This window comes from Pinus tabuliformis, chromosome 1_2 (genome assembly GCF_031772625.1).
Source record: "Pinus tabuliformis cultivar Carrire ecotype Pingquan chromosome 1_2, CPIR1, whole genome shotgun sequence".
Lineage (NCBI taxonomy): Eukaryota > Viridiplantae > Streptophyta > Pinopsida > Pinales > Pinaceae > Pinus > Pinus tabuliformis.
The window spans coordinates 541237579-541263836 of NC_142298.1; the positions used below are offsets into that span (position 1 = coordinate 541237579).

Genomic DNA, 26258 nt, shown 5'->3' on the forward strand with positions numbered 1-26258 from the left:
ATTATGGTGGTGACCCACTTGGCACCCATCTGTTTGCAATTTGTTGTAATTATTTTATAATTAATAGATCATTAGAAGAATAAATGAGAAAAAGAGAAGAAAAACCATTTCACCAAAAATTGAAGGATAAACTCATCTTTTTAAATTCCGTCCACTAGAATGATGTTACCTGAGTTTTTTAAGTGTAGGTGGTTTGATTAGTTATGAATGGAGATTTACCCTTCAAGCTTGTCAAACTTGGACGGGAACTGACTGACTCAGCAGCTATGAAAACTGGGCACCGGAATTGGTAATAACTCAGCCAATAACTTGGAATGATTCAACAAATAACTCAGCACCAGACTCAATAACCGAGTCATGTTCAAATCTGGCAGGTTAGCCTACTTGGCACCAAACTCAGCTAGTCATATAACTCGTGAGACTTGTAAGTCAATCAGGCTGACTTTGAGAGTATGAGAACCTTCGTACTTGTCTGTAAAACAGAGTAGTGATTACAACCAATTAAATATATATTAATTGAGGGACACACCTTTTTTTCTAAAACAGATAAAATCTGGATTTAAGCCATCCCAACAAAAAACTTATAAGGATAGAATGTTGTAGATGTGACCCTACTAAGGACAGTGAAGGAGCTGGAACAAGCAAACGGTGCATGGCAAAGACAGTGAAGAATTCTACATTTTTGCATATAGTTAATATCTCATTTAAAACACTTCAGCATGGATATTCTCATTAATTTTATGACATCAGTGTCAAACCTGTCGAGCAGGGATAAGCAGTTTCTAAGACCTAAAAGTGTCTTATTCATTAAAAATCAGGAAACGGATATCCTTCGTTATCCTGTTACTGTCATCAGCATGAGTGAACCAGGTGCTTTAATTAAAAAATCATGTCAATTATAATCACCAAAGCATTCAAAAGGAAATGGTGCAAACCTTCTTTGTCAAATAAACATCAAGATTTTCAATTTTAGATTCAGCTACATCCCCTTGTTTATACAATTTCTTGCCAGCATCTCCTGAAGCAGCATAGAGGCTATTTGCTGCGTCCTCATAGCCATTCCAATCTTCTTCTACCAGAATCCTATGAATATATTGATCCACCTGCAAATTATCCATCACCATGATCAATCCTTAAAGCAGCCTCAAATAATATTACTGGACTGTCTACAAGGGCCTTGAGCTTAGGGCAAAATCAAATCACAATGTATCAACTCACATGCAAGACTTCAAGAGCTTCATTTTCAATTTGAAATCAGTGGCTTACAGTCTTAGCTAAAAGTGACACACCATACTTCTGAACTCGTACAACGGGCATCTCCATGCTGCAAATGGGAACAAGCCTTGTCTTCATTAATACACAATAAAGTGACAATACATCATAAAACTTATGAAGATTTTATGCAAAATGGGATAGGTAATACTTGCTTTAATTAAATTTCATGTTCAATTAAAATAAATGGTAAATTACTAAACTCATATGGACATACAATAAAATAATATCGAAAATAAACCTAAGGTAAAAACATAATAAGTCATGATGGTATATTGTTCACCTATGTCAGTGTGAACATAATGAAATATCTCTAACAAATGATTTTCAGTGTTGATAAGATGATGCACAGAAAAATAAAAGATGACACTGTAAATTTATATATTGTACCCTTCTGGACTGGTTGGCCATCTTAGAAGAGCTGTGAAAGCACCTGACGAAACCAGTGTAATAACGAAATGAAGAAAAATGAGACAAACAAAAACAAACCAAGAAATAAGTACTGCATTTTAAAAATAAAAGAGAACGAACTTGCTCATGAAAACCTGATTGGTCTTCCGACAGTGGTATTGCAAGAGGAATTATACCCCGTCTAGCATAAGGAGGGACAAGTTTTTCACCTGTAAAATGGAATAAGGGAATTAAAAACAGTTTGAAAGACAACTCTGCAAATAAAAACCATCTCTATACAACTGTAAATAGCAAGAAACTGAGTGGCTCTCAAGCCATGAAGTAAAATGTTACCAAATAGAAGGAATATCATTTCATTCTTACTCCTGAATTTGTAAATTAAAACATCTTTGCTGCTCTCTGTTATAGGGAAGAATGACCTCAAACATTTTTGTTTGTTTAAGGGTTTTTTTTTCTTTTTATTTTTTGGTGGAAGCAGAGATCCATTCTGGGATGGCATCCTATGTTGAGTATGGTATAGTTCCTACTTGTCTTATGAGCTTATATGCGATACTCATGGTCGAGTGGCTCAATCACATGATGCAGTATTTTCATGGTTGTTGGTTATCGTTTCATATATAGTGTGCTTCTACATGAATAATCTTCATTTCATGTTTTAGAAGCTTGTTGGATCTTAGCCAGATGAGAGTTTCTCCCCAACAAGATTTGATCTTGTTACCTATGATGATGCATGTGCATGATTGAGCACATTCTATCACACATAGCAAATGATATTGACATATGATTGATTGGATCTAGTGGCATTTTATGGACACGCACTTCTCCCAACATTGCCCTTATGGCTTGCACTGACTAAGTGCTTCAATGATTAGGTTATTAGTCTTGAGAGTGTATTGTGCATAGTTACTGGTTTATGCCCCTGGAGCTTAGCAGGATGTCCAGTTGTCATGTATTCAACATTGTGATGGTACTTGTTACCCACCACTTTGTGGGTGATATCCCTAGGAGAAATTTTTCCAAGATGGTCCTCAATCGGCAGGCAGCAGCCCCTTGCAACCACCAGATAGTTCGTTGTGACATTTTCTCTGCCACCCGAGCCAGCCTTGTGGTCCCTCGCCCATCTATTATGATCGTATGTTTGAAGGTGGGCCTCCCGACCCCAAAGGTATGACTTTTCATTGGTTTAGTTGAGTAATTTTGTTTACTTATCATGGACACTTTTGGGCATGGATTGGTGGGGGGATTCAGCAGAAAGAGTGGGATAGGTTTGTACTCTTGTCTCCTCTACCCGATTTGGCAGTTAGCCCTGTATCCTAGTCCCATGGGATCACCTTTACTAGCCATTAGCTTTAGGATTGGAACTACATGGGAAATCTTGATTTTGGTTGTGTTGTCCAGCTTCTCGACACCATATGGCATATACATCACTTCCCTCCACTCATTTTAACCCCATTCATCACTTTTCCCCTTCAGGTCCACATAGGGTTAGCTTCCCCCTCCTCTTGTCCACACTTTGGTTGGGCCTAGAACGATGCCCAGAGGTTGATGCAACTAAAAAGAAAGGAAAAAGCATAATTTGGCCACTTACAACAGGAAATGTACCACAAAATGCAAAAGATGGTCGAGACATACAAATTTAGCATGTGGGCAAAAGCCAAACATGAGCTCTACCCCTCATTCATGGCCATCGCCCTAGTTCCTATGGGCCCTAAATGAGCCCCCTCCACATTAAGGAACCCATGATTGTCCCAACCCCTGGTGGGCAATGAACTACCCCACCTTAAAAAGGGGTATCTACTGCTATATTCTACACATCATGCTCTCATCCCCTAGAGCCCCGAGCAATTGTGAAGAAAAATCAATCAAAGGCAAAAGGCATATGAAGAAGGGTGGAAAAATAAATGCCATGGTAACTCATGTACCATGATTTGCTCCCTCCTACACTCATATACCCAAGTGTGGGTTTACCTCATCATAGCTACCCTTGTACCATGACTTGTGGCTTGGAGCCTTACCCTAATTCCCACTTTGTCCCATCATTATATTACATGCCACCTACCAATTGATGGATGTACCATGGACATGTCACCCTCCTTTAAAGGCTAAAATCACCTAATAGGGTCCTTGGTGTTGGAATTTCTAAGTTTAACCCGTTAGAAATTGTTCCTGTACTATTTGATTTATTTCTTCCTATTTGCTCAATTACTTAACAAGTTATTTACCATGTAAATACTGAAAATAAATACAAGTACAGCATCAACACATACAAACCATCAACTGAAAGTAAACAAGCACACAAGTGACACCATTGTTTTTGGACTAATGTCCCCGGAAAAACCCAATGCGGGAAAACTGTTGCAGCTGTTCAGAGGGTTTTATTATTATGCAGTTTCAAAATACAACTTGGGTGCCAAAAATGGCTCACCCAACAGAAAATAACCTAAGCAATAGTACCTCTCAGCCGGAGACGGATATTTCGGCTAAATCACCGGATGAATGATCCCACAGCAACAATGCAGCTTTTGTTGCTCTACGTCACCCTATCCAGCTCTCCAGCTCTCAGTCTGTCCCACGAAATTCCCCAGTGCTGCTTCTAGGCCCTACATCAGCCTCTTTGGCCCTGCGTCAACCTCTCTAGGCTCTGCGTCAGCTTCTGGAGCCTCTGCATCAGCCCCTAGACCCTCTGTGTCTCACACGCTAGCCCTCTGTGGCTCTGCGCAGCTCCTAGCTGCCTTTGCATGGCCACTGGCTGGCTCTACGTAGCCTCTAATTGGCTTTGCGTCAACCTCTCCTGGCTCTGCGATGATCCTCCTAGGACTAACTCTGCCTCTCTGCTATGTATTCATTGCCCCTCAGCTGCAACTCATATCACTCACTCGATTTCCTCAGCAAACCCGGCCCCAGAAAATTGAATTCTTGATCTCTCTTGGTGTGTTCTCCAACTGACCCTCAAGCCTCCTCTTATACTTTTCTCGTTGGTCCATCAACGGCCGAGATTAAATCTTTAATCAACAGCTAAGATTAGATTTGGCTTGATCCATGATTTTTGAACCATTCTAACCCAGTTTCATATTAATACCCATTAATATTTTATTTTTCCTAACTTTAGACTTAGGAATTCCATTAAAAATATTAATTATTTTAATATCTCCGAAACCAAATAGAACTGCCCAAACCATTTATGGGTCTTCGAGATCTCATGAGCTTTAGCCTCTCGACCAATTTCATAGCTAGAACACATCCGATGCTACCCCAAATCAACACTCCCTCTTAGCTAGGATTGTGCTCTAGTAATACTCCTCGAGTCCTCACTGAGCATTACTCTGATTATCTAGCATCGGTACCTGTTATGATGCTAGGTCTCTGTTAGGCCCCTATACTAACTAGTGTAACCCCTTATTGTTATTAGTACAACCCACTTATTATATTGATGTACCCATGTAGTGCCCATATTGATAGTATTGTGCCCCATAGAAGCCCACTATTGTTATTATTGTGCCCTTACATTATTATTGATAGGTCGGCTCTAATTATGTTATGACCCCTTAGACTCCTATATATAGAAAGGAGGTCTTTTCATTTGTATCATCCAAGAATTGTTCATTTATGTAATGTAAAGGAGGTTGCCCCATCGAAAAGGCTCAATTCTAAGGCGTTGATCTATCTTTTCTTGAGCTGGTTTCATAACATTTGGTATCAGAGCTTTGGATTCTAGGGTTTCGCTGCTCCAAACAGGTCATCGTGGCATTTTCGCTATAACTTTTTTTCTGCGACGTTTCAGAAGTTGCAAAAAAACCCATTTGAGAAGAAATCACGCTGAACCTCGGGTCCGAATTTCAGAGCTTTTCGCACTATATTTGCGGAGATATGATCTAAGGAAATTGGTCTTTTTGCAGACTCCTGAATTACATTCCAAACAGGTGACCTGGGGAAAATCTTCATAACTTTCTCTCTAAGGATCGGATTGAAATTTCGTAAGAAGGTACAGAAAGAGGACGGACTGTAGTTTCCTGTATATGTTTTTCACAGCCAAAGGTCGAAACAGTGACACGTTGCACGTCGTACAAGTTCGCTCTACTGAACTAGTCTATAATCAGGTCACTGTGGGAGATTTCGCATAACTCTTCCTTGGAGAATCCAATTTGGGTCAGACTTGTGGCATTGGAAAGAGGACACAGAGGGCTACTGCAGGTCATAATTTCAAAAATTAAAGATCTAAAAGTACAGAGTTACAGTCGTTTCAAGATCAAGCTCCTAAAATCAAGAAAAAGCAAGATGAGGAAGTTTGATGGCAAGGATCCGGTAAATTGGATACTTCAGATGGAGCAATATTTTGATCTACATGGTGTACCACTGTTACAAAAGGTATGTATTGCATCTTCATATTTAGAACCAGATCAATTTTTATGGTATAAAGGGCTTTGTTCTCGTAAACAACTTGTTACGTGGTCAATTTTCACGGAGGAAATGATAGCACATTATGAGGATACAAAGAGCAACACCTTCTTTAGAGCAACACCACAACAATCGAAACTAGTAAAAGGGCTTTGTTACATAATGGAAAGTAAAATTATGGAAACAAGGAAGTCTACCCCTCACAACTATAAAGATGGAAGTGTTGCTTCTCCTAGCCTTCCACAACCTACAAGGGTTACACCACAACAATTGGAAGAAAAAAGAGAAAAAGGGCTTTGTTACAATTGTGATAGCAAATGCACTAAAGGTCATAAGTGTACTGAGAAGAAATTATTTTACATAGAGTATGAAGAGGAGGAAGAAAAGCATCAAGAAACATCAAAAGAAGAGGATATACACCAGGACCCAACCCCAGAGAAAGAAGAAATGAACCAGGCCATATCTTGTAAAGCATTGGCAAGAATTACCACCCCTCAAACTATCAAGATAAAAGGACATATCAAGAAGAAAAATGTTCAAGAAGTGAAAGATCACATCGACCATCACGCAATGAATCTGACCATATCTTGTAAAGGATTGGAAGAAATTACCACTCCTCAAACTCTAGAGATAGAAGGACATATCAAGAAGAAAAAGGTTCAAGTAGTGAAAGATCACATCGAGCATCAACAACAAGTTCTCCAACTTTTAAAGGATAACGCCACTTCGGTGCAAAATCAAACGAAACAACAGGTAGATCAACATCATGGTGAAAAATGTTTTGATTGGGTATTTTTACTGCTACATCTCAAGCAAGCTATTTATGAGAAGGAAATGTTGGCAATACTACATGCACTTAAAAAATGGCAACCTTACTGAATGGGAAGACTCTTCAAGGATGAGGATGTGGAAGAATTGTTTTGTGCTATTTCTATTATCCAACCAGATTGGATAAATGAAGCAAGGGATGAATGGAAGAAGGACGAAGAAGTATGGCCACTTATTCAAAAGTTGCAAAAGATCCCAATTCAAACAATATTGCCAGAAATTGAAGAGGAAGGAAAAATCATATTGGAACCTGGAGCAGTCACAGAAACAAGAACCCGACAGCTACGAAATTGATCAATTTCAGAGTATCTCATCAAGTGGAAGAACTTACCCGCTGAAGATTCCATAAGGGAGGACAAGAATTTTATACAGAAGCATCAAGAACTACTTAAGCGTTGAGGACAACGCTTTTTGAAGGAGAGGGGCATGTTAGGCCCCTATACTACTAGTGTAACCCCTTATTATTATTAGTACAACCCACTTGTTATATTGATGTACCCATGTAGTGCCCATATTGTTAGTATTGTGCCCCATAGAAGCCCACTATTGTTATTATTATGCCCTTACATTATTATTGTTAGGTCGGCTCTGATTATGTTATGACCCCTTAGACTCCTATATATAGAAAGGAGGTCATTTCATTTGTATCATCCAAGAATTGTTCATTTATGTAATGTAAAGGAGGTTGCCCCCTCGAAGAGGCTGAATTCTAAGGCGTTGATCTATCTTTTCTATATTTTCTTGAGCTGGTTTCATAACAATCTCCCCGCCCACAGCCTCTACACTATTGCATCCTGTACTGCTGCCCATGGCCCTGCCACTATCACTGCTGCATCTGTACAGCAGCTCCCTTTGCATCTGTACTACTGCCCATGGCCCTGCCACTGCCACTGTTGCATCTGTACGACAGCTCCCTCTGCATCCGTGCTGTTGCCCATGGCCCTGTCACTGCCACTGCCACTGTTGCATCTGCACTGCATCCCCTTCTCCTCATGCTGCATCGTGTTGCCCATAGCACTGCCACTGCTAACTGCTGCACTGCAACCCAGTTACTGAGAAGGAAGTAACTGATCCACCCAACTTTGACATCCCTATCAGGCTAGAGACTCTCCCAATGCTGAATCTCCCTTTGCCAGTAACAAGTGCTCCCTCTAGTAACCTCTGCACTGCTGCAATAACTCCATGCATCTCACACGGTTGCACACCTTTCTGTGCCATCCTGCACTAGTGAAATATTCCTGTGCTTCTCTTATTGTTGCATCCTGCTAGCCTTTGCGCTGACCCGGGACTCCTACACTATAGCACTCTCTGCCACTCCATCCGCATCCATCTCTACTGACATCTGCCAGTCCTGCTTCTCCTCTTTGGGGCTCCCATAGCAAGGTATAATCCAAGAGGTTGGGTACCTCAAGGATCCTACCCCTCATCGCCTGTAGCCCGTCTGACTACAGCTCGATGTCTCCCCACTTTCTCTCAAGTGGCACATGAGCACTCATGGCACAACCGTCATCAATCTCAACTTCTTTCTCCGCCCTCATTGGCGCTACCTTGGTCTCGGAAGCCTATCCCTTGCTCTTCTTCCTAGGACACTCGTTTGCATAGTGACCCAGTTCCCCACAATGGAAGTACTTGACCTTGGAGAGGTCCTTGTTCTTCCTCTTCTCCTGCTTTCCCGCAGATGCGAGAACCGCATCTTCTTCTTCCTCCTTCTTGATTCTGACCCCTTTTCCACTACTCCCCACCTTGGTCACCCATCTAATCTCTTCTTGACGAAGAACCGCCCACAGTTCCTCCCAATCTGGAAGGCTAGATCTGCCCAGTATGCTCTGGACAAATACCTCCCAATCCTCTGAGACTGCATTCAATGCGGTCCTCACCATCAGTGCCTGATCCGGCGTGGCCCATATGGAAGTTAGTTGATCACAAATCTCCTTCAATCCACCAAGGAAGACATTTATCTATTCTCCCTTCTGCATCTGGTATGACCGCAACTGATTTTCAAGTAACATCTTCCTCTGCACGAAAGTATGCTAGTACAATTTCTTCAGGGCTTCCCACATCTCATTTGCAATGTACTTCTCGGCAATATGCGGCACCACATGATCCTTGACCCCTTCAAGGATGATGCACTTTGCCCTGGCCATTGCCTCCTCGTACTTCTCATTTTCAGCTGGGTCAACTGGGATCGCTATCATTTTCAAGGCGAAGTGCTTGATGTGATACCTGTCTAGAATGGACAAGACCCTGGCCTTCCAGAATACAAAGTTGGAAGCTTCGTCCAGTCTATCCTGATCTCTCAACACATTCACTGTCATCTTGCTACTCTTCTTCCAACTCCTCTGAGTCTCTTTACTTCCCTCCTGGAAGTCCTCGGTTCGACTCCCTCTGAGTCTCGATTTCCTTTCTGGAAATCCCTCCTCCTTGGTCTTGCCCTGTTAGGTACTGTTCTGACCACAGTACCCCACCAGCTTCGCTCCGCAAATTATCTGCAACCTCCTATACCTCAGCAACTTGAAGGACTGAGCCTCTAGGCTCTGCGCAATCCCGGCCGGCAAAATCTGCACCTCCTGGCCACAGCGTCGATCCTTCCTGACTGAGAAAGATGACCAGGCACTACGTAGGTCAGGTATTCTCCTCTCTGCCTCTGCGCTGATCCTCCTCCTGGCTCGAACTGATGACGCGACCCTTTGCGTCACTCCTTCCTTGCTGCTTTCTGCTAGGAACAGCTTTTGTCACTCAAGATAGTTGTTTCTGCTACTACTGCTCTGCTCGGATGATGCCTTCAGTTATCCTATGATCTGCAACCACACTCTGATACCATGTTGGAATTTCTAAGTTTAACCCGTTAGAAATTTTTCCTGTACTATCTGATTTATTTCTTCCTACTTGTTCAATTACTTAACAAGTTATTTACCATGTAAATACTGAAAATAAATAAAAGTCCAGTATCAACACATACAGACCATCAACTGAAAGTAAACAAGCACACAAGTGACATCATTGTTTTTGGACTAATGTCCCCGGAAAAACCCAATGCGGGAAAACCGGTGCAGCTATTCAAAGGGTTTTATTATTATGCAGTTTCAGAATACAACCTAGGTGCCAGAAATGGCTCACCCAACAGAGAATGCCCTCGACAATAGTACCTCTCAGTCGGAGACAGATATTCCGGCTAAATCACCAGATGAACAATTCCACAACAACAATGCAACTTCTGCTACTCTGCGTCACTCTGATAGGGACTGCGTCACCCTATCCAGCTCTCCAGCTCTCATTCTGTCCCACGAAATTCTCCCAACGCTGCCTCTAGGCCCTGCGTCAACCTCTCTGGCCCTGCATCAGCTTCTCTAGCCCTGCGTCAGTCTCACTGGGCTCTGCATCAGCTTTTGGAGCCTCTGCATCAGCCCCTAGACCCTCTGTGTCTCACACGCTGGCCCTCTCTGACTCTGCGCAACTCCTAGCTGCCTCTGCGTAACCTCTAGCAAGCTCTGCGTCAACCTCTCCCGGCTCTGCGCTGATCCTCCTGGTACTAACTCGGCCTCTCTGCTATGTATTCACTACCCCTCAGCTGTGTTGACCACTACATGTCAACTACCCATAGCAATACACCCCATCTTTTCGCAAAAAGGGACAATGCTGGATCGACGTGTCCATGCCATTCGACTGTCATCATCAACCCGATCATGTTGTAAACCCAGACTGCATGTGTAAATTGTAAATAATCTTAGCAGATCTGAGTCATGTATGTAAATTGCCTAGGCAAACCTAATTTTCTAGTGATAATCTACGTTTTAGAAGGTTTTTTGTCTCACCGATCTATGATCGCCAGAGTTTTCCTTCAGCCTAACCCCAAAGCCAGAATGGATTTTGTCATTAGAATCTTAGGGGAATCCTAGTGTGCTTCAAGTCTATGTAAAAGTAATTTGGAAATAATTCTAACTATTTGGTTAGGTTATTACAAATTGCTTGATCTACAAGATTATAGTTGTGTCGCAGAACTGGGTGGTCTATGAGGGTCTATGTCAAATGGGTTTTCCCCCTTGAGATGTAAAATTGTAAAAGTCATGATGTAAAGTGTCTTGAGGGTTAAAAAATGTTTTAATCCCCTCATAAGTCCTAAGTCCTAGGTCCTAGGTAATTTTTCCAAATGGCGAAGTTCGAGGATCCAAAAAAAAAAAAAAATCGATTTTGTTTATATTTTATGCTATTAGGTGTTAGTTCTTTTTAGTTAGATTCTTTTTGTTATTTACTTTTATTTAGTTTAGGTTCTAGTCTTAGAAATGGGTATTTTTAAGTTTAGTTTTGTTTTGATTTTGATTTTAAAATAAATCATAAAATCATAAAAAATAAAAAATAAAAATACCAAAAGCATAATTCTTAGGTTTTTTTTGTTAGTCTTGTTTTATTTAGACTTTAGTTTTGTTTTATTTAAAATATAAAAATATTTAAAAATTAAAAAATTTTGAAAAAGGCTAATTAAAAAATTGGAAATTCTTTTTTAAAGTCTTTTCTCTGTTGCGATAAAGTTAAATGTGCTTAAAATGTTTATATCTGGAGATTAACTATTTGAAATCTGGTCAGCATTTAAATTTCGTGGTTGTTTAAAGCATTCATTCTTTAGAAATTTAATTGCTGGGAAATTGTAAGGCATTGTACATTTATTGATTATCTCGCATCTGGCACAATAAATCTTTGCTTGGGTTATTTGATGATAAATGATTGTTAATCATGGAATTATAAAGTTCATGTTTCTGCAGCTTTCGGTAAACAATTATTTAATCATTAACTCCATAAGGCACTGGTACATTAATTTCTAAATCAATCAGGTGCTAATTTGCCTTGCTGGGTCTCCAACCCAATTGGTCCACAGTTGGTCTTCATTCATCCCATAGGGTCTACCCACCTTAGCCTCGGGAAACGGCTTAAACGGAGAGATTGGGGATCAGGGTGACAGCCCCCAGTCTGAGTGTTGTTGTGACAATCTGTGCGACAACAAGCTGCAACTCAGATCACTCACTCGATTTCCTTAACAAACCTAGCCCCAGAAAATTGAATTCTTGATCTCTCTTGGTGTGTTCTCCAACTGACCCTCAAGCCTCCTCTTATTCTTTTCTCGTTTGTCCATCAACAGTCAAGATTAAATCTCTAATCAACGGCTAAGATTAGATTTGGCTTGATCCATGACTTTTGGACCATTCTAACCCAGTTTTATATTAATACCCATTAATATTTTATTTTTCCTAAGTTTAGACTTAGGAACTCCATTAAAAGTATTAATTATTTTAATATCTCCCAAACCTGTTAGAATCTGCCCAAACCATTTCTGGGTCTTGGAGATCTCATGTGCTTTAGCCTCTCCACCAATTTTCATGGCTAGAGCACATCTAATGCTACCCCAAATCAACACTTGGTTAACACCCTTATTGAGCTTGGAGACACCTGCACATGCCAAAGCCCACTATGGAAGGGCATGCCACCATGAATTGCCCACTTGATTCCATAATTTGTAAGTTATTTTATTTGATTACTCTAATGATTTGTTGTATTGGAGGGCAAGGGGATGCATTGAATCTTATGCAAAATTGCAAGTGGTCTCCATTTTGGGGTTTGGTCTCCGTATACGGGGTCCAAGCCCTCCAGAGGGCCACATTGGCACTTGTAGGGTGAACGTTGAGAACCATGGGCCTCCACCATAGCAAAGATTACTTCATGGATCCCCAGCACCATTCAAGGATTGCTCATGTTCCACCTTTTGGATGAGGATGATGCACCTGGATCACCATGCCCAACCAGCTCCACACATGTACCACACACTTGGTAGATGTTCCAGGGTCCAGATGAGGATGTGTCTCACTACAAGAGACAAAGGGAGGGCTTATGTCATCATCCTAGCCCTTACAAATGGTTTACAAGCATTATCGATCCACTTGGAGACCCATGAGGATGTCATTGTGCCCCCCACACCCACTTGAGAGCACCACATGCGACTTGCTTGGAAAACAAGGGGCCAACCCCTTGTCCACTATGTTTGGAGCATTTTCACTCAACTTGGCACATTTGGACTCCATTAGGCCTCCTCAATGGCCCAACGACTCATCATATTCATTATTTTGCCCACTTGAGAGGTTATTCTTTGTATTATTGAGCTATCTTGGTGGGCTTGTCACCAAGTCATGTCATTATTATGTATTATTTTATTATTTGGGGCTAAATTAGGCCAATTAGGCAAATCGAATCCCCTTTAGAGTTGTATAAATATGAGAGAGGCTCATTCTAACCTCTCATCATCACTTGGATTGAAATAGTATCTCTTAAGAGATTTTTTGCACTTTTTTCTAGGGTAAACTTTTTGGAGTTTCTTGATGCACTATGATGTTTGGATTTTTGCTATCGTCTTTGGAGCTTCTTTCTAATGCGAAATTGATGCTTCTTTCTAATGCGAAATTGATCAATGGATATACTCTCTCTCGCATGTAAGTCGAGATTTTGATGCTATTCTTGTTATCTTACTTGTCAAATGCATGTATTATTTATCATTATTCTTGTATGAGTTAATGTAATGTGAAATTCCTCTAGGACCTTGAATAATTGATTAAATGCATGCGTTGAGCTTTGAGAGATTAGGTAAATGTTCCTACAGGAACCTCTAAGGTTGAACACTCTCCTTTGAAAATTTGAAGTATAAATCCCTATTTACCTAGTCGATGTACTTGGAGAGGCGAAGATCAATTAGGGCTCCTTAGCTCACGAAAATTCTCAATCTATGTGTATCTTGACTCCATTAAGCCAAAGCAATAAGGCACTGATCTCTGAGCCCATGCGATACCATCTCACCCAAACTGTCGAATTGACTCTAATCACTGCTCAACACCGGTCTGTTGCCCAGCAAGTGAAAAATTTGAACTTTTGGCGAGAAAAGTCCTCTGAGGAGAAAATTCCCCTTCTATGTGTCTTCGCTCTTTTCCAACAGATTTTTGACCTGACAGAAACTACGTCCTTCAAGCACTGCACTGAGGCTCTGCATCACTCCCTCTACTTCTGCAAGCACATGAACCGGAAATCGTACCTCTCTGTCGACTCTCTTAGAGAGAGATTTCCTCGGAATCACTGCTTTCTCAGCAAGGACTACGCAATCCCTTCAAGGGGATTCGAATTGCTGCCAAATGCAACTATTGGCTTCTCTACTCAGCACTAGATCTACTCTTCCTATTTCAAAATCAATGCTCTGATACCATGTGAAAATTTCTAGGCTCAAAGAACCCCTGCTGCAGCAAAACTGAATTTACTTCTCCTACTTGATTTTAATATACATTATCAAGTTGTTTTCTGAATACTTAAGTAAATTACTTCTGCATCCTACACTACTTTAAATTTGATTACATGAAATAGAAAACTGAGCAAAGAACAGGATACATAGGACACAGTTACTTTTGGACAAAATAGTCCCTGGAAAAACCCAATGCGGGAAAATCAGTGCAGTAGCTCTGAGGGTTTATATTATTAAGCAATAGCTCTGAATACAATGTTGGTTGCCCTCCCGGCAAACCAGTGACAGAGAAAAAATATAATGGTGGAAAACCAAGTGAGATTACCTCACTTCACCCGGTAACTTCCGGCTGATCCGACAGCAAAACTGGCTAACCCCTGCTATCTTTGTGCTGGCCCTGCGTCAGCCTTACAAGCTTTGCGTCATCTCTGTGTTGTCTCTTCTGCTTTCTGCGTCATCTATGCGTTGTCTCTTCTGCCTTTTGCGTCAGCCCTCCCAGCTGTTTCGGCAATTTTTGGCTTTCTGTGTGAGGGCAGCTTCACTTCTACATTGGCCCTTATGGCTCTGCGTCAGGCCTGCGTGGGCCCAGATTGGCCCAACGTCAGTCCTTCTAGTTGTTGTGCTGCCTCCACTAGTGGCTCTCCGCCTCTCTACTCAGTATTCCCGAACTATCCCTGCCCCTCTACTTCAGAATGATCACTTAGTGCAAATTCTCAACTTCCTAGCCCCAAAAATCGAACTCCAGATCAATTCGTTCTCTCTATGTGTGTTTCTAAATGAACCCCAAGCCTCCTTCTTATACTTTTCTCGTTGAGACTTCAACGGCCGAGATTAAGTCTTTAATCAACAGCTAAGATTAAAAACTTTACTTGATCCGCTTTCTAGAACATTCTCACCTATATTTTCATTAATACCCATTAATACTTTAATTTTCCTAAGTTTAGACTTAGGAACCCCATTAAAAATATTAATTATTTTAATAAAATACAATCTGGGTGGAATTTCACCAAATGATTTCTGGGTTCTTTAGAACTCATGTGCCTTAGCCTCTCCACCAATTTTCATGGCTAGAGCACATCCGATGCTACCAAAAACAAACAAATCCAGCTATTGAAGATATGTTGGTGCGACTGGCACATTACCAACAAAGTCCCAAACCCCTTGTTCCTCCATCACCATTGTTATCCTTTCACGCCACAAACAAAAATTGGATGAGCCATCGAAACTGTCTTCAAATTTGAAACCCTGATATGACATACTACGAAATTGAACTATTAAATACAAATCGCACTGCTCAAAACCCTAACAACCAAATCGATCTGATAACTTGCTCCCTCTGAATCATAGAAACTTCTCTAAAGATAAATTTTGTGTTTGTTCTTCAATCACAAAATTAGCTCTGATGCCATGTTAGATTTCCTTAAATCACAGTAAACTTATTCATAATTTTCTAAGTGTAAAAACCTAGAAATATAAACAATTGATATTTTGAAAACTTAAATCACAAACACACTGAGTTTTCTAACATGCATAGCGAAAAATAAATCAGAAGACAAACACATCAACCATAAAACATAAGATATACCCAAGAAACCCCAACTCCAGGGAAAACATGAAACACTATGTGTTTTTATTATTCTTCTACAGCGAAATATTTTCTTCTAAGAATTACAACGAAGAAACTTCCCTTTTATCACAAAAATGTAACTGACCAATCTGCCAAGATAAATCAATCTAATCACTGCTCACTCGATTTGCCAAAAGGCCATGAGAATTTTCCTATCTACTTGCAGGTGCAAGCGCAAATACTCTCCGCCAGAACACTCGTGCGAATTGGAGCTATGCAACTAATCTCGGGGCTAAGGCAATTCAACCTTCACTTGATTTGAATCTCTCTTGGAAGTTGAACCTCTGCGAACTGCTAAACACTTCGCTCTTCCTCCGTTGTGCTCTCACACTTTCTTGTGCTCAACTGACTTGCCACCAACTCGCTCTATCTCCTCTTATAATTTCGACCTCAACCCTAATCTCCTTCTCAACGACTGAGATTAAATCATGATCAATGGTTGAGGTTAAATCATAAGTTGACTTAGGAACTTTTACTTTTTCCCAAGTCTAACTTCAAGAATTAGTTAAATAAATTAATATTCTACTAAAGTGGCAGTCTTTTGTGTTCTTCTACTAGTCTGAGCACTTAGACAAGTTGAACACTTCTTCTCTACTCCAATCAACATACATGCTTTGGAGTTAACATCGCTGCAATTTATTTATTAATGGTTGAATGTATCTTGGATAACCTTAATTAAATCGTAGTACCTAATTTAGTTTAACTTAGCTTAAGTCAAACCTTAGTCTTTTTGTCTCTTAGGGTCCACCCCCCTTGGTTGTTGATTTGGGGGTAGCATCGAATGTGCTCTAGCCATGAAAATTGGTGGAGAGGCTAAAGGACATGAGATCTCCAAGACCCGGAAATGGTTTGGGGAGATTCCACCCAGTTAGAGAGATATTAAAATAATTAATATTTTTAATGGAGTTCCTAAGTCTAAACTTAGGAAAATTAAAATATTAATGGGTATAATATAAAATTGGGTGAGAATGTTCTAAATGACATGGATCAAGCCAAATCTAATCTTACCATTGATTAGAGACTTAATCTCAGTCGTTGAAGACTCAACAGGAAAAGTATAAGAGTAGGCTTGAGGGTCAGTTGGAGATACACCAATATTGGTCAGTTAGTTTGATTTTTTGGAGCGGGATTTGCTAAGGAAATTCGAACAAAGTGATCTGAGTTGTAGCGAGGGGCAATGAGTACATAGCAGAGAAGCAGAGATAGTGCCAGAGGGTCAGTGCAGTGATTGAGGAGGCTACACAGAGGCAACAGGAGCCACGCAGAGGCAACTAGAGACTGCGCAGAGGCTGAGGGGCTTGTGTGGGTGACGCAGAAGGCCAGAGAGTTGACGCAGAGAGGCAGAAGGCTGACACAGAGGGTTCCAGAGCTACGCAGAGGCTAGCAGGGCTGACGCAGAGCCTTGGAGAAGCGTCAAAAGGATTTTCATGGGGCAAACTAGTGCTGAGAAGCTAAATATCTGCTTCCGAGAAGAGGTATTACTGCCGTGTAGAAATCTTTGTTGGGTGAGCCAATTTGGCACCCTAGTTGTACTCAAGAAAGTTGCTTAATAATAAAACCCTCAAAACTGCTACACCGGTTTTCCCGCATTGGGTTTTTCCAGGGACGATTGTCCAAAAATAACGGTGTCCCTTGTGTGTTTGTCTATTATTTCAGTTGATGATCTGTATATGAGTTGAGACTACATTTGTGTCTATTTTCAGTATTTTTATGGATAAATAACTTGTTAAGGAATATACAAGTAGGTGAAATAAACCAGATAATGCAGTAGGAATTTCAGACGTGTCTGACTTAGAAATTTCAACATTAGCTTCTCTAGGAGTTGGCCTAGACGAAGGAGTTGAGAATTGAGTGATCGCTACTCAACTCGAGACTTGCCCCTAAGGCCACACCAAGTGGAGTGAAGGATTTTCTCCACGTTAACCCAACTGTGGATTTAGGTGGCAACATTTGTGGTGTTGTTGCTGGGGATAAATCCTTTTAGACCCGAAATACAACTTGTTTCTTGAATTTATTTCTGCTTTGTTTTATGTATATTTGGTCATTAGAAATTGGCTTGTGTCCAAGTGGCGACTCCAGTCATTAAAAAATTTGCATGATATTCTACTAGAAGAAACTCAAGTAGTCTGCTTAATCCCATTCCTAAACCTGAAAGGTTTTATAGAAGGAGATTAAACAAATTCTCTTCTCATAGACTCCTTGCAAGTCTTGGACAAGAATCAGTCCCTGATCTCCACCTTTTTGAAGCAAATAATAGTCAAGTGGAAGAAATGGATGATCTATTTGCTTGAAGTGGATTTTCTAACATTAACGGATATCCTCATCAAATTCCTGACAAAGCTATAGAGAAATTGCACTCTTTTCAAGGTAATAATGCAATAAGTGTCAAAACGCACATAAAGAACTTCAATCTTTGCATTAATAAATGGTGCAACAACACAAATTATGAGGATGTAAAGATGAAGTTATTTGTATTTTCATTGGAGGAGGATGCTTTAGATTGGTTTACAGAACAAAATGCTAACTCCTTTGCAAATTTAAAGCAAACCATTGATGCTTTCAATAATAAGTGGGGAGATAAAAAAGAAGATCATCACCTATTGGCTCTTGTGAGCAGAATTAGGAAGAATGAGAATGAGAACATGGAAGAATATAACAAAAGGTTCAATGATATAGTTAAGAGTCTTCCTCAAGACATTAAACCTCCAGAGAAGTCTATTCTCATATATTATATTGATGCATTCAATATGGATACATCATATGAGTTGAGGGGAAAAGAACCTGCAACTTTGAAGGATGCCCAAAGCTTGGTTAAGAAGATAGAGAAATATAGGAAAGCTTGAGGAAAGTTGGATCTTCCTGGTTTTACAAGAGGAAATCCTTCAAAGAATAAATCAGAATTTAAGCGGCAAATGACCCCCATCAAGGAGCTAACCCAATTCATAAAGACTATGGAGATAAACCATGCGAACAAAATGAATGTTATACAAAATAGGTGGCAGAAGAAGTGTCCTACTCAGGATCATAGGCCACCTAACCCATTGGAATCTATCAATTTGTTGGATCAAGCTTCTACTTATTGTAGGCCTTGTGATGAATTTCATGATGAGTCCACTTGTCCCATCTATTGTCAAATTACTAAAGGTGGCATAGTAGGAACCAGTGAGCAGATTAAATTGGGTTGGAAAAAGCAAAATATTTCCATGGAAAATTGGATGGAGGTTGTGGAGAAGAGACAGAAAGCGTGTAATGTGTCTACTGCTTATAGTGTAAATAATATATTTGATAAATATGATAAGGTCACCCAACTTTTTGGTGAAAGTCCTACACCTGATCAAATTCTTGAAATAGCTAGGCACAAAGGTGTGACCTATAAAAGGAGTAAGGATCAAGGAAAAATGCAACAAATTACTCCTAAAATATTTTCCCCTCCCACATCAGATTTGAATGTTGACTTGGATGGATGGATCAATACTAAATAGTGCTAAAATCTGAGTCCTAGTAACGGAACTTCTCAAGATCGCATCTCAAAAATCCAAATTGTTAAAATCTATTGAAGTTCCTCAAGAGAAGAGTATTGAAAAGGTTCCTAGGGATAAGAATGAGGATGCTCTAGTGGCATTACAAAGTATGGACAGGGGAATGGGCAATGAGCAACATCAAACATTTTTCATTACTTTGTTGGTAAATGGCTATCTCTTGCACAATTGTATGTTAGATTCAAGTGCATCTTCCAATGCAATGACTAAGAAAGTCATGGAGCAACTAAATTTACGGATCATACCACAACATTTGTGCAGTGGACTCTAAGAAAATTGAGGTATATGGATTAATTAAAGATTTACAAGTTCATTTATCAACATACTGAGACATAATGATCATTATGGATATTGTGGTAATTGATGTGCCTGATGCATGGGGCATTCTCCTATCTAGGAAATGGATTGTTAACTTAGGTGGTAGCATCCAAATGGATTTGTCATGCATCACCTGTTAGATTTTGTAGCTTGGACAAGTGCTCTAGTCTTGAGGTGTCATTAAGGCTAAGAACGCGGGGAAATTAATTATCTCCAAGCCCATGTCATTTTTCCTACGTGAAATATCTTAATTATGTCAAATAGTGATTTTTTTAATTATTTCCTAATTCTAACTTAGGGAAAGTGGAAAATTGATTGACAATAGTTGTGATAAGATCGATTTGCCTCTAGAAGCTTGTAGAAAGTTTATAAGATGACCTTAGCTATCGATTAGATCAAGTGAAATTCTAATTATGGCCATTCATTTGTGAATGAGAGATTATAAAGGGAATTGATGGGTAGCATTGGAGATCATTCCAGTGGGTGATTTTCAGAAGACATCAGAGGGTTTCAATAGCAATGATTGAGAGATATTTTTGGGGTTCTTCATCAGATTGATTTCCAGTTTTTGAGTTCCAAAGGGAGTTTATCAGGGCCAAATTATTTCTGCGAGAGGAGGTCAAGTTTGGCAGTGTGAGTTTCCAGTGCACCAGTGCGAGTTACCAGAGGTCTAGATCAAGTTGCCAATTGCCAATGTGAATTGTTGGAGGTAGTGCGAGTGGCATATGCGAGTTGTTGGAGGCAGTAAAACTTGATAGACCAATTTCATAGAGGCAGTGTGGATTGTCAAGAAGGCCAATGCGGGTTCCTAGTTAGCCAATGCAATTGCAGGAAGGGAGTGCAAATTGCAGCAAAGGGTTGAGTTTATCTGCAGAGGAGACAGTGAAGTTTTCCAGTTTGATTTGAGTAGCAGAAGGGAAGACAAAATATTATCGGAGCTTTGCCAATGTCAGGCAAGCAGTTATATTTCTCAATAGCAGTTTTCGCTAAAGATATTAATAAAAGCCCTCAAATTTGAAAACTGGTTTTCCCCACATTGGGTTTTTCCAGGGACGTTTTTTCCAAAAATATTGGTGTAAATTGTGTGATTGATTTCTTGTGTATTTAGATGTAATTTATTTTGAGATTAGTGTTGATAGTGTTTTTTATTCATTACTTCCAGTAAACGAATTAATTTGTTGTGAACAAGTAATAGGAAATAATTAACTGGGTTAACAACACCTTCTAGGTAGCTAGAAATTCCACACCACCATCCCAAGCATTGACAACACCATGGGCAGATTAGATAGGGAGCTTGAAAGAAAATTGCATGTCAAAAACCCTAAGGAACCCAATAATGAAATTGTGTACGAATCAGATGAAATTGGGAGTTATGCAGCGTTGTCAAATTTCATAATACCCGTGGAAGATAAAGATAAGAAGACAAAGCTAGCAAATTTTGGTACATGCATTTTGATGGAGCTTGCTCAAAATTTGGGGAAGGCGCTAGGGTGGGTTTTACTTCTCCTTCAAGAAAGAATTTCTACTTTTCTTACAAACTTGAGTTTGAAGCAACAAACAACATAGCAGAATATGAGGCACTTCTTTTGGGGTTAGAATTGGCCAAAGACATGAGAATCAAATTGTTAAACATTAAAAGGAATTATGACTTGATTACTCTCCAAGTCAAAAACAAAAAACAAAATTGCATGTAAGAGTGAAAGGTTAAAAAGATACGGGAATGTTATATGGGATACTATGACCAACAAATGACCACTGAAGTAGGTCAATGGGACTATTAGGTACAATGATCTCTATACAAATCGGAGCACTAAAGCGGTTCCTATATAAAATCAAAACACGGCAAGTAAAATCAAATGAAGTCTAATATAAAACCTAGAAAGCTAATTCGAAGTCTAATCTAAAACCTAGAAAGCTAATTCCAAAGATGGAGAAGCAATCCAGGACAGAGATGTACAAAATAAGTGGATCTAGGGTCTATGGCGCTAGTGGTACAAGGATACCCTAGTCCATTATAACCCTCTCTCCTAACATCCAAGGCTGAATGGAGAAAACTCAAAATAGATGTTTTTTTAGAAGAAGAATCAGAAGAGGAGTTGGAATGAGTATTGTGTTGCTATCTATAAGGAAGAACCCATTGTTGTGGTATAGAAGATATCATCTGGTGACTGGTCTATTTGCTGATATGAAGTCTAGTTTGGCAACTCCATTAGGGTCTCATGGAGGTAGAAATAATGCCCTGTGTCCTCACTAATTGAGGGTCATCTCTATACAGTTGTCATTTGGTGCCCCTAGTATGGAGCACAATAAAAGAAGGAAATGATGTTTGGTGGAGTTGGTCTAAGATGTACATGTGGCTGGAGGATGGAAGAGCAAAGATAAGGGCCTCCTACATGTATAAGGCTAGACATCTCTCATTTGGGTGCCTAAAGAAACTGCCAAGCATATGTAGCTCTCTGAAAAGACGATGGAATCATCATGGGATCTCATAGAAACTTGAGCAATAGAAGATGAAGTGCTCCTCCATCTCAACCTCTGAGAGATGACATAGCTAGGAAACCTTGTCTAATCATTCAATCCAATGTTCAGACTCAATCCGCAACTTATGAGAGCCATCTCTAAACTGGCCCATGGGAATCTGAAGAGCAATGATGAAGTGTATAATGTGGTTGAACATTGAATCCATCCCTCATAACCATGAATTGTTTAGCATGGAAGGCCATCTTCAGACATAACCCACCCTGACAGCTTATCCAAGTGACCAGTACAAGCCTCCCATAGATATCTTCTCTAATGAAGAAAGCCTCTCTTGTGTCAGAGGAGAGTCCTCAGTCAACCTAAAGTGAGGGAGATTCTAATCAAATGACAATGGATGGAACTTCCAAAAGTTTCCCTAGGGTTTGTGCCTTGGACAATTAAACTTATTTTCTATGCAACTCTAGGAGGTGGTGCCTAGAATTGGAGCAGCTTCAATACCATGTTGAAAAGTTGGAGACAAGCAAGAAAGTCAATGCAAATATCATAGTACACATTTAGCATCGATCAAATAGAGATTTGAGAAAAATACATATTACTATGCAGGAACCAACTTAGATAGTCGACATAAAACAAGTGGTGGTGGGAAATTGATATACATTAGAATTTTACCACTTCCTATAAAATTGACACAAAATCTAAGGTCTAAAATACCAATATCTTGCAAAATTAGGCATCTTAATCACATTATAATGTATACGCATCTTAAACATGGCAGTGTAATTGTTCTTTAGTTTCTTCTTAAAGAACTCTCTAAACTTCAGTCATTTGGATTTCAGATTTTGTTCGCTAGCTATCATAAAAGCTACTAAAAACCAAATAGGATGTCTACATAAGGCCAAAGGATGAGTCTATGAAAGAAAAAACCCGACTAAATTCAAGCTAGAAAATTAAAATTGACAAGCAAGATAGTCATGGCTAGCTTCTTTATTGATCAAAAGTATTTGACATAATATGTCTTATAAAGTTATAAATATACATTTATTATGCATTTGAGCTCACTAAAAGAAATTTACCTTTGGCCTGCAAGATGTTTAAAAGATAGTTGAGATGCATAGGAGGCTGAACCACAGCAACCTCCTTAATGAATGTTGCATGATCTACATTATATGAAGTAAAATATTAGTCTTTATACTTAACAAACCATATGATAATTGTCCATCTGTAGCAAAGAATAACTAGCCATTAGCTCTCGAAAAGAATACATTTGGTAAAATTTTAAAAAGAAGAGAATGGGAGAAAAATAAGAAGATAAATGCTTAAGCAAATTCTAGACAACTATATTTAAGAAAACAAAACAAGCATCAACAAGGAATTGTTTGGTTGTTAAAGCAGGGTGTTTTTATTACTCCTACCAAGGTTCAAACCCCCAAGAGACATGTTCAACCCTAATGGGTTGGCATGCCTACATAAGCAGGCAGTTCATTGCAGATGGGTCCTTGTACAAGACAAAGGTGAGTTTGGAAAAATAGTTACCCTGCAATCATGATTACACATTGAAGGATAGCTTATGTGAGTTGCAAGATGTATCTCCATTAATATCCTATATAGGATGGTGCCACTTACACATGTTGAGCTAAAGCATTCACCAAGAAAAAACAATGTGTGTTGCATGAATGAATATTCCTTGAATTTAGGAACAAGCTACATTTGCAAACGTAACAAATAAACATATTACTTGAGAGGAACTATATGTTGGATTGCATGAATAACAAGCCAAAATAAAACACTCAGAATAAGAAGAAAAGGAAAAATAGTAATAGTGGATATTGGCCCAAACACCTTTTTTAATACCCAAAAAGTAGGCCACAAATAACAGCCTCCATGAGCAAAAGAACTTAGGATCTATCAACTACCTCCGTGATAAGCATTGGAAGTTGAATTGCAATTACATCCTTAATGAATGTTGCATGAACTACCTTATATGAAGTAAAATATAGTCTTTACGCTCCCCTAACCACTTGATTAATGTCCATTTATAGCAAATAATAACTAACCATTAGCCCTCAAAAAGAATGTTGGTAAAACCTACAAGGAAGAGCATGGGGAAAAAACTAACAAGATTTACCTTCAAGGGGAAAATAGTAAAGCAACTTCTAGACTATTTTAAGAAAACAAAACAAAAAGTGTCAACAGTAGCTTATTTTCCATTTGGTTATTAAAACAAAGGTGTTGTTAGTTCCCCAAGCAAGGTTCAAATCCAAACAAAGACATTTTCAGCCCTTGTGGGTTGGCATGCCCACATAAGCAAGCAGTTTATCAAAACTGATCCTAGGTGTAAGACTTGAGCAACTTTGGAAAAATAGATACCCCCAATGACGATTGCTTAGCTTAAGAATACTTTCTATGAGTTGTGAGACCTATCTACTTCATTAAAATCCTGTATAGGATGGCACCATTGGCACAAGTCGATCAGAAGCATTCATAAAGAGAAAGCAATGTATATTGAATAAATGAATTTCCCTAAAAATTAATGAACAAGCTTCATTTTCATACATAACAAATAAACACATTACATTATAGGAGCTACATGGTTAGATTGCAGGACTAATACGCCAAAATAAAGTCCTTTGAATAAGGAAAAATTGGAAAAATAGCTATAGTGACTGTTGGCCTAAACCTTTTCTAAATAAAATCCTTCCTTTAAGCTATTAATATAAATGATATGTACATGGCATTTTACAACTAAAAAATATGCCACAAACAACAATTTCCACAAGAAAAAGTACCTAGCATCTATCAATTGCCACAAGGACTACATCAAAAATTGGAAAAAGCCATTCCCTAAGCTCTTAATCAAAACAAGTGAAATTGCTAGCACCTAGGCTAGAAACCAAGAACAAAATAAACTGAATAGCTGACCAACTAGCCATAATAAAGATAGACATCAAGCAGCAGCACATATAGCCCCTGTGTCTAGTGGAGGATCTCTATCATTAGGATTTGGGCCCCACCCATTATATATTGGCTCATTGAACAATGGCCTAGGGTCACATTCATCATTGTATTGTTGCTCAAGGCACTTCTCCATAGAATTTGCCAACTCCAACTGAGGAGATTTATAATTTTTAGGCCAAGAAGGGTATTCTTGCTATGCCTTTCCCTGTTATGGCACTCACCACATTCACTCACTAGTTCACCTACCCTATGACATTGTCTGAAAGATCTATGAGAATGGACCAAACCAATTCAAGAATGAACCTATGCAGAGATGCAGATCGTTGTCTAGGGAGCCACCTCCTAGTGTTCCTAAAGCTCCAAAGATGTGTCAACTTGAGGTTCATCTTACTAACTTGCACCTAAATCTACAAGTGGAGGTTGGCACAAGTTAAGTCCCATCAAACCAGGTGAACTTGCAGCAATGAATATTTTTAAATACACGTTCATTTATTTTTTCCGTATAAAAACAAGAGCTTTGTTCTAACAAGTTGCCATGCAACATAAAACTTGATGATCCATGGGAGTTGTCCAAGAAGGGCAAAGTTCCAAGAGATGGAGGCAGACGAAAGCTACACACAAAGATTTGATGCCCATTCCCAGGTTAACATAGCAAAAGGACAAACCAATGTAACAACTTTACACTTTCATCCTTGTGACAAAAAGGGCATTTAGGTTGCACAACTCCTAGATACTTCAAGTGTTGAACAAGATGAACACCGCCCAAAATAAAGCACCAAGCAAAAAATGTTTTCTTCAATTCAGTATATGGCCTCCAAACATTCTAGAGTCTAGACATCCAACTAGTTTGTTTCGAATGAATCATCCATACTTTATTTAGCTAACATTTAAATTATAAAACTAGTTTAGAACTAAACCAGCAATAAGCATCAGCTAGCCTGTATTTCTTGAACCATTTAAAGCAATTCCACCAAGTGAATGGGGAAGGTAGGATAGACTTGAGCAACAAAACATTTGTGATATGTTCATTAACTCACTTAATGATGAACATGTATGTGGCATTAAATTGAAACTTTGATCTCAAATCCAGCCATTGTTTGTAGTCTTAAGTATGGACATTAAAAAGATCCTCAATCCTTTTTGTGAGAAGACGCTTGGCCAAACAAAT

General features: G+C 39.4%; 1 protein-coding gene across 5 annotated transcripts in view; it reads right to left on the reverse strand.

Annotated features, from left to right (window-relative positions):
- The window catches only part of LOC149206731 (protein IN CHLOROPLAST ATPASE BIOGENESIS, chloroplastic-like), a 226915-nt gene that overhangs the window by 128387 nt on the left and 72270 nt on the right, over positions 1 to 26258 (reverse strand). For 2 of the 5 annotated variants that reach the window (XR_016252586.1, XM_089395542.1), the window contains exons 2-6: positions 23209 to 23292; positions 1818 to 1892; positions 1663 to 1705; positions 1267 to 1324; positions 936 to 1103 (exon numbers count right to left, since the gene is read on the reverse strand). Coding sequence is in view for 4 of the 5 variants with exons in the window: in XM_089395542.1 (XP_089251668.1) it covers positions 936 to 1103; positions 1267 to 1324; positions 1663 to 1705; positions 1818 to 1892; positions 23209 to 23292 (428 nt within the window). In the remaining variant the exon portion in view is untranslated. The remainder of the gene's footprint in view (positions 1 to 935; positions 1104 to 1266; positions 1325 to 1662; positions 1706 to 1817; positions 1893 to 23208; positions 23293 to 26258) is intronic. The other 3 variants (XM_089395543.1, XM_089395546.1, XM_089395544.1) reach the window with 3 other exon arrangements.